The sequence below is a fragment of the Dromiciops gliroides genome, chromosome 2, assembly GCF_019393635.1.
Source record: "Dromiciops gliroides isolate mDroGli1 chromosome 2, mDroGli1.pri, whole genome shotgun sequence".
NCBI lineage: Eukaryota > Metazoa > Chordata > Mammalia > Microbiotheria > Microbiotheriidae > Dromiciops > Dromiciops gliroides.
The window spans coordinates 213931053-213944149 of NC_057862.1; the positions used below are offsets into that span (position 1 = coordinate 213931053).

The window sequence follows — 13097 nt, forward strand, 5'->3', positions numbered from 1 at the left end:
ATGATGACCCCGAGTTATCAAAAAACATTCAACTGTATCCCATATCCATGAAAGCCAACAAAAAAGATTGTGAATATACTTCTTTTTTTGTCTTTTTTGATATATTTCTTTACAAAGACAAATGAGCCATTTTCTATTTAAGAAGTTCAGTAATCTATACTATTTGGAAAGATTTTCATTTAAAGGTGCTTTTTTGTTTGTTTGTTTGTTTTAATGGGGCAATGGGGGTTAAGTGACTTGCCCAGGGTCACACAGCTAGTAAGTGCCAAGTGTCTGAGGCTGGATTTTTACTCAGGTACTCCTGAATCCAGGGCCAGTGCTTTATCCACTGCACCATCTAGCTGCCCCTAAAAGTGCTTTTTTAATAGTGTAAATATAAATATATAATGTTCATTTATTGAGAAAATTCAGTTCTTTGAATGGCTTAACCTTTCTTCTCTACATAATGCCAATTAACTGAATCTTTTTATAGAAAACTAAGAAATAATTTTAATTACTTTCAGCTACTTTCTACATAAAACAGTATTTTGAGGGTTTTAAAATAGAAATTGAAACACCCTAATGATACATTACTAATCTGAAAGGCAGATATATCAGGTTTTCTTGGTTGATATGAGAGAATCTCTGAATTTACTTTTCACAAAATGTTGACTTGGTGTTTTTGGTACATGCTCCATGAGGAATTTAAAAAGCCTTAGAAAAACCATGTGGCATCATTGACTATGGTTTGAAAGCATGTGTTTTATGCTTCTAATGAGTTATTCCATTTGTAGGAAGTTAAATGTCATTCCTGAAGCTTAAGATCACTTTCATAAATTTTAAAATTTGCTTAAACTGAATTGTCTTAATTTTATGAACAATGTTTCAATATTAGGAGCAGCTAGAAAAAGAGAAGCAGCAGAATGAAGGAAGACCAAGCAGTGATAAAATCTTTGAAAAGAAACGTAAGTCATTTCTATTCCTTACGTTCACTGTTTAATGGTTGTATTATGAACAATATTCAGTTTTCAACTCATAGGGACTATGACTTCTTTTTTGGATTTATTAAAGGTGGTTTTTGGATGATCATGCTTCAGAGAGTTGATAAAATAGAAATTATAATGTTAATGAAATATGCAATTTTAGTCCCCTTTGAAGAAAAGTTTTGAGGATAGTAGACCTCTTTGGTTGTTGATGATACTAAAAAAGTTTGACTCAGTCTGTCAGTCAGTAAGCATTAAGAACGTACTGTGTGGTAGACACTGTGCTAAGCACTAGGGATACAAAAAAAAAGGCAAAAGACAATCCCTCTTCTCAAGGAGCTCACAGTCTTATTGGAGAGACAACAAGCAATTATGTACAAACAAGCTATGTTCAGGATAAATAGGAAATAATTAAAAGAGGGAAGGCACTAGAATTAAGGAGAGTTGAAGAAAGACTTCCTGTAGAAGATGGGATTTTATTTGGAACTTAAAGGAAGCCAGGGAAGTCTGTAGGCAGAGCTGAGGAAAAAGAGCATTCCAGGCCTGAGGGAAGGCCAGAGAAATTGCTTGTATCTCAGAGGTGGAGTGTCTTATCCTGGAACAGCCTGGAGGTCATTGTCACAGGACTAAAGAGCGTGGGGCGGGGGGAAGTGAAAGAATACCAGAAGGGCTGGAGAAGTCTGGATCATGAAGGGCTTTGAATGCCAAATAAAGCATTTTGTATTTGATGCTGTAGGTAATAGGGAGTCACTGGAATTTATTGAGAAGTGAGTTGATACGGTCAGACCTACACTGGAAGAAAATCATTTTATCATTTTGGTGGCTGAATGCCGAGTGGACTGGAATAGGGAGAGACTTGGGGCAGGCACACCCCCCAGCACGCTGTTTACAGTAGTGCAGGAAGAAGGTCATGAGGGCCCATACCAGACTGACTGTGGTGTGAGAGGGGAAAAGGAGGTATATTTGAGTGATGTTACAAAAGTGCAATTGACAGGCCTCACCAATAGCTTGGATATATGGGATGAGAGATAGTAAAGAATCTAAGAAGACACCCAGATTGTGAGCCGGGCTGACTGGGAGATTAGTGTTTCTTTTTACAATAATAGGGAAGATAAGATGGGGGGCATGTTTAGAGGAAAAAGTAATGAGTTATTTTGGATATGCCGAGTTTAAGATGTCTACTGAACATCTGAAAGGCATTTGGAGGTTCAAGATTAGAGCAGAGAGGTTTAGGTAAATTTGAGAATCATAAACAGAGGTGGTAATTCCATCCATGGGAGCTGCTGAGGTTACAGAGGGACAAGAGAAGAGGGCCCAGGACAGAACCTGAGGGGCACCTGTGTTTAGAGGACATGATCTGTATAAAGATCCAGCAAAGGAGACAGAGAAGGAGCAATCAGATAGATATTAGGAGAACCTGGAGAGGGTGAGGACTGAGCAACACATACCAAAGTCTAAAGTTTATAAAGTAAGGACATATGGAAAAAATACTGAAATTTAGGTGGTACATGAAGAAACAGATTTTGGAATCTCATTTCCTAATATTGTATATTTATGGAGCTCGGTAAGAATTGAGTGATAAAAATAATGACAGCACTTACACAAAATTTTAGGTAGAGACAGTAAAACATCAGCTGTTCTGCCGAAAACCATTCCTATGAGTGTTGCGGGATCATCTTCATGCACCCCATCTACAAGTAAGAAACAACTTTCTTTTATGCTACTTCCCTCTTTTTATACACACTAGTTGTGGGGAAAGAGTTGGTTCATGTAATCAGAGGATATATTAAAGGATGTATCTTTCAGATGTTCTTTTTAGTGATTTTCATGTTCTTAATGTAGGATACAATTGAAATTTCTTGTTAGACTATCTTTCAAATATTTCAGTCAGCCCTGTCTGACAGAACTAGGTCTTTTTTTGTTAGTGAAAGTAAAAAACAAATCACAGTTTAAAAATTTTATTTTTACTTAATTTCTCTAGGCAAAGAAATCAAGAAATCCAAATTGGTAAGAAGCCAATCCTTCAGTAGTCAAGCTCTTCACCCTAAATATGGCAACTTAGAAAAGTGTACTGGGTATGTCTTAAGTTCTAGCCCTTTACTTTGTAAGCAACAATTATAAATCTTATTCTCTTGCCCTAATTCATTATTTTTACTTAGATTTATCTGATCCCAAGAAAAAATTATTTAATTATTTGTTCTCCATAGGTCAAAAGTTCATCATTTCCTTTGTTGTTCGGTCGTTTTTAGTTGTGTCCAACTCTTTGTGACCCCATTTGGGATTTTCTTGTCAAAGATACTGTAGTGGTTTGCCATTACCTTCTTCAGCTCATTTTACAGATGAGGAAACTGAAGAAAACAGGGTTGAGTGACCTGCCCATATAGCTAGTAAGCATCTGAGACCAGATTTGAACTCAGAAAGATGAGTCTTCCTGACTCCAGGACTGTCAGTCTATCCACTGTGTCACCTGGCTGCCCTATTTCAGTTCAAAATGTATTAAGTTATCAGTCATACATAAGGCTTTGTAAAAGATACTACAGATGGAAGGATAAGATACAGATCCTGAAGTTTAAAAAAAAAAGCTTATAGCTTAATGGGGGAAGACAGCTACACGTAATAGTCACAAAATTTCTGAGCTGGAAGGGACTGCAATCCATCCCTAAATAATAACCCCTCTATAACATATGTTGACAAGGGATCATCCAAGCTATACTTGCTCTAGTGAGATTGAACTCATTGCTTCCAGAGGCCTCTCATTCCACTTTGGGATAGTTTTAATTATTAGTAAGTTTTTCCTTACATTAAATCTAAACTCACCTCTTTGCAATGTCCATCCATAACTGTGGTATAAATAACTGTCATATAGAGTAGTATAAGGAAAGTGAGTGCAAAGGAGAGGTCCAGAAAAAGTGTTATGGAAGTTTGGGGCAAGGAGAGAGATCACTCTTATCTAATTGTAGTGGGAGAAGGCTTCATGAAAGAGGTGCTACCTTTAAAGAGCTATTCAACCCACCAATTTGTATATGAGTAGGACCACTACCAAAGACACAAAGTGCCCAGAGCATGGAGGAAGCAATATGTCTTAAAACTGTGTAGCAACATATAAAGGAGCCATTATGTAACTTTATTTGGGTAGGAGGAGCTTCTAAAAGGGTTTAACCTTTTCCAGTTTTCTTTTTTTTGGTGAGGCAATTGGGGTTAAATGACTTGCTTGGTCACACAGTTAGTAAGTGTCAGGTGTCTCAGGTCAAATTTGAACTCAGGTCCTCCTGACTCCAGGGTCAGTACCCTATCCACTGCGACACTTAGCTGCCCCTCCAATTTTCTAAGTGTGTGCTGACATTTCCTACAGACAACTGCTGGACTCTGATGAGAATTCCTAGTCAATAAAAAGATCCCTGGATGGGGAATAAAAGGAAAAGAGATTTAGATTGGTTTCGTACAAAAAGGACTTAATCTGCAGAAATGAAAATGTTTACAAGAACATTTACCTGTCTTAAAGGCATCAGAGCTAGATGGAAAGTAACATTTCTATTACACTGCTTCAAAGGTGGAAAGTAGCATTTGAGGTAGAATTCAAGTTTTTACGGTAAAACGGTAATTTTCTTGGGAATGGGACATTAAGACTCTGTGGAATATTTCCATGCTGAAATATTTGATTTGGAAAATATTTACCAAGATAGAAACAGAATGCATATTAATTTAAAATCTCTACTAATACAATATATCCATATTCTACAGAAAGTTATCCACTATATGTCTGAAAGAAGCATGTTCCTGCACTTTAAATGTTCCACAAAATTTATTTTCTTTTTTAGTAAAAATTCTACAACAGGATATGCAGCTTCTGTCTCAGGGATTGGAAAGTCTTCTGTGCTTTCATATACTGGTAAGTATCTAAACTATAGGAAGTCTTAAGTTTAATAAAAATGTCATGTTCTTGAACTTAACCTAGTTAAACATTTCTTCACTTCTAGGTACAGAATTTTCTCTTAAGTCTGTGCCTTCATCAAAACCCTATGGAAATAAAAACTTTTTCAAGTAGGTGAAAGAACACTTGAATATACTGTTTGGTTTTTATAGTGCTATAAGCCAACTACTGAATAATATGAAGAGAGAAAAGACAAAATGTCAGGACGAGTGACATCACAGTCATTAAGGGCAAGTTTAGACACAGACTAAAAGTTACCACAGTAACTTCTTCCAGAAATTAATAAATGATAGAAGCTATTCTGTATATCAGACTTCATAAAGTAATAATAGAACTTATATGATGAACTTTTCTATATTGGCAAAAGAAAATGTGGTGTTAAAATTGATAGTTGCTAAAGGGATCCTTTTAACTTTCTACATTGTAAGCACTGGTAGAAATTTCTGATGATATTGAATCTGCTTCCATTTTTCACTGCCAGCTACAGTGAATCTACTTAAAGGTCTTTTAAAAAAATACAGCAAAAGAATTAAAAGGCTCTGTGCCCTACTTTTGTTCCTCTACTCAAGTTACATATTGAATATTCATTTATCTTTTCCGTACTTTTCATGATGCCCTCTATAAATTCACAAAGATGCTATATTGCCCATATTCACACTGCCCAAGTATAAGAGGCATTAATAACCCACCAAAATATCCAGGGACTCTTAGTAATGTTGCCTTTAACATGAGCTAAGCAAAATTAATCAATGACTCCTTAGATAGGAATTTGTGAATTATTCAGGTTTGGGGAACTTAAATCTGATGCCTTTGCCAGGCAGTAAATGTACTTCCATTGTGGGCACTAAGAGTGCATGTGCATGACTTGGCCCAAGTTAGAGATCATTTCAAATAGCATTACAGGGTTCAGCAAACTTTGTCAGGGTCAACCAGCCCTTTCACAGGTTTTTCTGCGTTAGAGTTATAACAGACCAGAAATTATTTGTCCTGAAATATACTGATAAATGAGATAAGTAATTTTTTATTGATCATCTGAATTATTTTTTTTCAGTTCTCTGCTTTACTTTGCTAGTATATAACTGGCCTTTGAGGTTCAGAAGAGTGTATACACGCTCTCTGGAGTCTAGCATCAGTGAGCGTTGGGTGGATTATGGCGTGGTCAGAGGAATAATGGACCAAGACTATAGTTCTGGGTCTGGCATTGGCCAATTATATGATCTTGGAAAAGTAATTTCCCTTCTCTGTGCCTCAGTTTCCCTATGTGTAAAATGAGGAGATTGTATTAAAGGCTATCAAAAGTTTATTTTTCTTTCCTTTTCAAGTCTTAAATTGTATGATTCTACTGGTTCATTCAGAAATATTGGTCAAAAAAGTTGGTCAAAATATTTATATCAGTTCTCCCAAAAGATGACTCGTATAAACTTTAAAAAAAAATCAGTTGAGGATTGAGAAGGAAATTATATAGCAGAGACTTGTGATTCTAAAAATCAGATATATTTGAACAGAAAGAAATGGGACTTTGATTAGACAGGAATTCCTTGAGAGCTGTTTTGCCTTTTGTTGTGTCCCCAGCACTTAGCATGGTGGCTGGCATATAGTGGGCCCTTCGTAAATGCTTACTGACTGACTTAATCAGCTAAAAATATATTAAGGGTCTATGGTGTTCTTAGCACTGTGCTAGGTGAGGGGAATACAAGAAAAAATGAAGCACCTTCTGGTGTTCAGGGAGACAAAATATGTACAAAGTAATTTGGTCAGTGGAGGACCCTAGAAGCTGGTGTGTCAGGAAAGGCTTCATGTAGGAAGTGGCACTTGAACTGAGTTTCCAAAGGAAACAAGGAGTTCTGAGAGAGGTCAAGGAGAAGAAGTTCTGCATTCCAGGCACGGAAAACCAACTGTGCAAAGACACAGATTATGATAAGATGGAATTTCATGTGTGTGTGACAGTCAGAAGGTCAATTTCACTGGATTGTAGAGTGTATAAATAGAAGTAATCTGTGATAAGACTGGGAAGGTAAGTTAAAGCCCTGACAATCCACCCTGGCTCCAAAAGCCAAACAGGGATTTGAATCTGAACTGGAGAATGCTAAGCAAGGGGAGCGACATACTCCTGTGCTCTAGAACCACTATCACTTTGACAGCTGTGTGGAGGGTGGATTGGAGAGGACAGAGTCATGAAGCAGGGAGACTAATTGGAAAGCTATTGTAATAGTCTAGGTGAGAGCTGATGGGGACCTGGACTAGGGCGGTGGCTCTGAGAGTGGAGAGAATAGAATAAATGTGAGAGAGGTTGCAGAGGTGAATCAGCAAGACTTGGCCAACTGATTAGACACATACAGTGAGGAAAAGTGATATATTAAGAATGACTGAGGTTGTGAATTCTGTTAACTGAAAGGATGGTAGTACTCTTGCCAGAATTAGGAAAGTTTGGAAGAAGATGGATTCAGAGGTAAAGACAATGTGTTCTGTTTTGAACATGTTGAGTTTGAAGTATCCAAAAGGTGATAGGAAACTGGAGCTCAGCAAAGAGCTGAGGGCTAGATCTAGAGATCCAGGAATCCTCTTCATGGGGATAATAATTGGACCCGTGGGAGCTGATTAGCTCACTAAAAGAGAGAGAGAGAGAAAGGCTCCAGGACAGAGTATACCAACAGGTAGGGCAGGATACAGGGGAGGATCTAGCCAAGAGGACTGAGAAGGAGCATTCAGCCAGGTAAGAGGAAAAGATTGCGATGAAAACCTAGAGAGGGGATCTAGGGAGAGGGAGTGGAGTAGGATAAGAAGGCTAAGAAAGAGAAGAATTGAGCAAAGGCTATTCCACTTAGCAATTAAAAGACCATCTGGTAACTTGGGAGAGAGCTGTGTCAATTGAATGATGAATTCAAAAGCCCTATTCCAAGGGGTCAAGAAGTGACTCAGAGAGCAAGGGGAGTCCACAAGGGTACAGAGCTTTTTCTAGGAATTCATCTGTGAAAGGGAGGAAAGATTTAGGAAGAGAGTTTCAGAAGATGGTGGGATCAAGTAAAAGTTTTTAAAGTATCGAAAGAACTCGATGTGTTTCGAGGTAGCTGAGAATGAAAACACACCAGTACAGAGGGAGAGATCAAAGATGAGGGTGGAGGCTGATTGTGGGGGCAATCTGCCAGAGAAGACATTAGGGATTGGGATTAAGGGTACGTGTACAAGAGTTGGCCTTGGCATGTTAAAGGTCCTCCTTTTCATTAGAGAGAGGACTCAGGGAGAAGAGGAGAATTGTGGATGATATCAGGGGGGGTTGAGGTTCAGAGTAGAGGAAAAGAGGGATCTCATGGTGAATAACCTTCATTTTCTCAGTAGAATGAGATGAGATCCTCTCTTGAGAAGGTAGGTAGGGGGCATAGTATGAGAAAGGCTTCACAGAAAATCTATCTTAGATGGTAATTTCCTATAATTATTTTTCTATGTATAACTACATATATGTGTGTGATTATATATAAAAATGTATAATAACATATATGAATATACATTTCTTTCAAAGAGAACTCACTTTAGTAAGTTGACTTAGAGTATATGCCTAAACTATAGAATAAAATTTTAACTAAAATTCATGGTACCTTATGCTTCAAGGTAAATCTTTCATTTGTTTAAATGTACATATCTTTCAGATGATTCATTCCGGACTCGTAATTCCAGTGGTAATACATCTCCTTATTCTTCTAATACCTCCTTACCAAGTACCTCCCGTAATATGACTAACTCAGTTGACCAAAAGAACAATGGAACTAAAGATACTCAGCCTCGAAAGGCTACCTTGTAAGTGATTGATTGTTGGATGGTGCTGCAAAGTAAAAATTGTCTCTCTTTTTTTTAATTACTACAGCTTCCAAGTTCCCTTGAAAATAAGTGCCTGAACCGTGGAAACATGGGAGAAATTTAATGAGAGAAATGTTAGATGTGCTAAATAATATATGACAAGATCACTGCAATGTTAGTGAAGCTACAGAGGCCATTATGATTGGTTTCCATAGCACAAAATTAAGCTGTCTTTTTCCCAATTGATCCTACCAGTCATCTCTAAGTACAGGGTATCCGGTGAAGCTTCCTCATGTTTACTTCACCTGATTCATCCACAACTCAATTTTACAGCTAGAAAGATTTTTATGGTTGAAAATCAAGTCTGTAATTGTCTTTAAGAAGAGATACTTATGAAATTGCAGTTGTTGTTTTTTGTAGTTCCAGTAAATTGGTTGGCTTTGCCGCCTATGCTTCCGCCTGAAATATGAAGACAGCATCATCCTCTAAAAGTGCGTCAAATTGAAATCATCTGAGCTGCTTGAGAAACAATCCTATTATTTTTGTGAAATTCATGTTCTCAAATCAGAATTAGAGAAAGTTGGATGTTCTGTTTTTCCTTAGAGACCCTTTTCTTTACCCATTTCCATTCATACTTCTTTTTTAAATTGTTGAAGTTCTAAATCCTTCTAGCTGAACTTCTGTAACAGCATCCAAAGGAAAAGGCTGATTAGAGTTTTCACATCAACAGAATAACTTTAATGCTGAATACCAATTCTCCAAGTGATTCAACCAAGAGCCCTAAAATTTGTTTTTTTATTAGTTGTCATATCAAATTATACTTCAGATTTACTTTCTTTTTATGTTTCACTGTGTTCTAGTAACTACTCATGAGCAACTTTCAGGGATTCCATTATGAATTTCCATAGGCTTATTTGAAGTTAGAGAAAAGACTACATCTCTCTCCCTCTCCCATCTCTCCCCTCTCCTCTTCCTTCTCTTCAACCCTCTCCCCTCCCTGTTTCCTTCTCTCCCTCCCTTTCTCTCTAACTTTCTCTGGGAACTTCTAATTAGCCATACCGTGTATCAGGGTATGGCTACGTTTTATTAGGATATCTAACTCTATACAAGATTTAGAAATCAGCAAAATATTCTAGCTCAAAGGAAGAGTCTGAATGTACAAGAATAAAAAAGGCAGTGTACCTACCTAATGAATAATATTGGAGGTCTCTGCTAGTCCTAAAATCACGCCAACAGTAATTCTGAATTAAGAAGAAAAGCTGTTATACTGTTGAAGGATATAGATACCTTTATTTATGACTTTAGAACTCTATTCAATGCTAAATCTATGTGTTAGACTAGGGATTTTTGTCATTAAAGAATCTATTTCAATCCATGAAGCTAGAGGTGTACCATGGAATAATGGAAAGAGCCATGAACTGCTTAGGCCATCTGAGTTCTAGTCCTGACCATGTATATTCAACCCAAGTAAAGAGTAAGAACCTAGAAAAATTAAGGAACTACAACACACCTAATTAATAATAATTTAGCTGAAAGTTTCTTTCAGGGGGCAGCTAGTTGGTACAGTGGATAAAGCACCGGCCTTGGATTCAGGAGGACCTGAGTTCAAAATCCGGCCTCAGACACTTGACATTTACTAGCTTGTGACCCTGGGCAAGTCACTTAACCCTCATTGCCCCACCAAAAAAGAAAAAAAAAAAGTTTCAGTCACTTTCCCTTTCTGGACCTCAGTTTCTTCCTCTGTATAAATGAGAGGGTTGGATTGGACATTCTCTGAAATCCCTTCAAACTACAACATTCCATGATTCTTTTGACAGAGGAAGGAGCAAAGTTGAGTTTGTAATAGTTTATAGCCCTTTCATAATTTTCTTAAAAGAAAAGAAACTCCTTCACATTCATATGAAACTTGGGCATTCTTCCATTAGGAAATATATATATATATATATATATATATATATATATATATATATATATACACACACACACACATATATATACATATACATACATATACATATACATACATACATACATATATATATATATATATATATATATATATATATATATATATAACTACCAGAATGGAATTTATCCTTTCTTCCTATCTCAGATTGTTTGAATCACCATCTTTAAATCACATGTATAAGGAGAGGAGGCAGCTGAAATCTCTTAAGAAAATGGTAGTTTGCTCATTTCAGTGTTCCTATCTCTAACTGTCCTTTTGTTTTTAGAGACTATTTTTATGCCAACAGGCTACTTTCTCTCATATTCAAAAAGCATATCAAATCAGAGAATCGCAATATTTAGAGTTGGAAAGGACCCCAAAGATTATCTAGTCTATTCTACAGATGAGGAAACTGGGATGGAATGGGGCAGGGGAGAAGTAAATGAATTATTCAATGCCACACAGCTAATTAGTGGTAGAGATAGAATTAAAACTTCTTTTTACTCAGTCTAGTTATTATCACACTATACCTAGATGACTCTTTAAGGAATAGGGGTTAAAAAAACCCCAACCCAACATCTTTCCAAGAGCAATTTTAGAATTTTCTTTCTGAATGAACTGAAAGATAAGAACTCTCTTTACTCATCATATACAATACATCTAGGAAATGAATTTACATTACATGTGAAAAATAAAATCTTGTAAATGGCAAAAAATAATTTTCAAAAAGTTATTTAAAAATCGTGACTTTTGGCCTACCCTGTAGAAACTGAGGAAGAGAAGAATTAGTGAAGCCAGAGAACTTTGGTTCCTGTTGCAACGTTTCTGAACAGCTATCATGTTGATGAATTATTTAGACTTAATCTCTTTGACCACCTCCCCCCAAAGGGAAAACTAGGGCCAAGAAATAAAAGTCACTAGTAGGCATATTTCAGTTCAGTTAAAAGAAATTTTTAAAAAAACTAGAACAATTTAATAGTGAAATGGGCTGTCCTAGGAAGTAGTGAATTCCCCATCACTGGAGGTGTTGAAGTAAAACCTTTATGATCACTATTAGGGCTATTAAAGAACAGATTTATAATTAAGGTCTGGTTGGACTAGCTGACCTCTAAGATCCTTTCCAGCTCTTTAAACGGTATGATATGGTAAATCCCTTCTTTGGCCAATTTCTTTAAAGTATTTTCTGAAATTCAGCTCTATACTATGCTCAAAAGGAATATAGTACTTCCTATTGTGGTATCGGGAAAAGAAATACTGAAGAACGTACAATTTCTTGCAAGTTGGACAGTCCTGAGATTGCTGACATAAATTTGTACACAGTACAAATTGGACACAGTAAATTGGCTCCGAAGATTTTTAGTCATACCAAAATCTTCATTGTGGTGTAAAAGGTTCACCAATTATTCTTACACTTCCTAATGCTATTGAGCTAATACAGTTGATATTTGTGGTCATCAGTCACTATGTTTTCAACATTAAATACATGCTTTTATTTTTCAGAACTTTATCTTTTAGGCCTAATCAAATGACCTTAAGGCGCATGTCAATTTCTATATCCCTATACAAGTACTACTTACTTAGCCTTATAGAATTGTTTTTAAAATGTGAAAAGTTAACTTTTATAAATTAAATTGCATTCCAGTTTATTGGGCAAGCTTGCTAATTAAATAACTCTTCCTAGACCACGTGTTTTTCTAGAGTGTAATTATTATTTTTGTTGTTCATTTAAAAAAAAAAACAGTCATATATCAGTTGTACTGACAGTGGGTTACACCTGTGTTGCCTAATATAATTTGTAAACTTACTACTGAATAGACTGCTTTCATATAAAACAATAAGAATTTTCATGTTTTGTTTTCTCTCCTTTCATCCTTTTTTTCCTTTTTTCTTCCTTTTCTTAGTTTTAAAATTATTTTTCTTTTTTCTCCCCAAAGAAAATCTAGAAAATCAAATCCTTAGATCACCTGACAGACAAGGAAGAAAACCAAAGACAACTGGAGGTAATGGGATTGCTCAACAGAAGCAAGAGTGGCAGCTGGGACTTTTTATGAATGAATTGGAGAGACTTCATTGCATCTGATGTTGTTAAGCCTTCCATATTTGAAATTAGATTCCCTGGGTTGTATAGTATATATTTCTATAAATAATGTATTGGTTGCAGAATTCCAATGTTATAGTGAAATGTTGAAATGCAACTTTAGGTATGTGCTTTAACTACTGCCGCAAGAGAGACAATTATGCCTTTGTAGTGCAGGATACCAGTGTCATCTATCAATTGTTCTCAATTACAGTTTTAGCGTTTTAGCAAATTGCTATGAAAGTCACAATCAGCTGAAATTGTCCTGGCTATATTATCTATTTGGGAAATTAATAGTATATTCATAAAGAATCTTCAAGTCCATTGCAAAAGAAATACTAAAGGATGTACAATTTCCTGCAAGGTCATGCTGACACAAATTTACAC

General features: G+C 36.3%; 1 protein-coding gene across 5 annotated transcripts in view; it reads left to right on the forward strand.

Annotated features, from left to right (window-relative positions):
- PPP4R4 (protein phosphatase 4 regulatory subunit 4) overlaps positions 1-13097 on the forward strand; it is a 106277-nt gene extending 93180 nt beyond the window's left edge. For all 5 annotated transcript variants that reach the window (XM_043983572.1, XM_043983574.1, XM_043983573.1 and 2 more), the window contains 6 exons: positions 875-944; positions 2576-2659; positions 2944-3037; positions 4781-4851; positions 8538-8685; positions 12568-13097. In XM_043983572.1, the coding sequence (XP_043839507.1) occupies positions 875-944; positions 2576-2659; positions 2944-3037; positions 4781-4851; positions 8538-8685; positions 12568-12592 (492 nt within the window). In that variant the 3' untranslated portion in view covers positions 12593-13097. The remainder of the gene's footprint in view (positions 1-874; positions 945-2575; positions 2660-2943; positions 3038-4780; positions 4852-8537; positions 8686-12567) is intronic.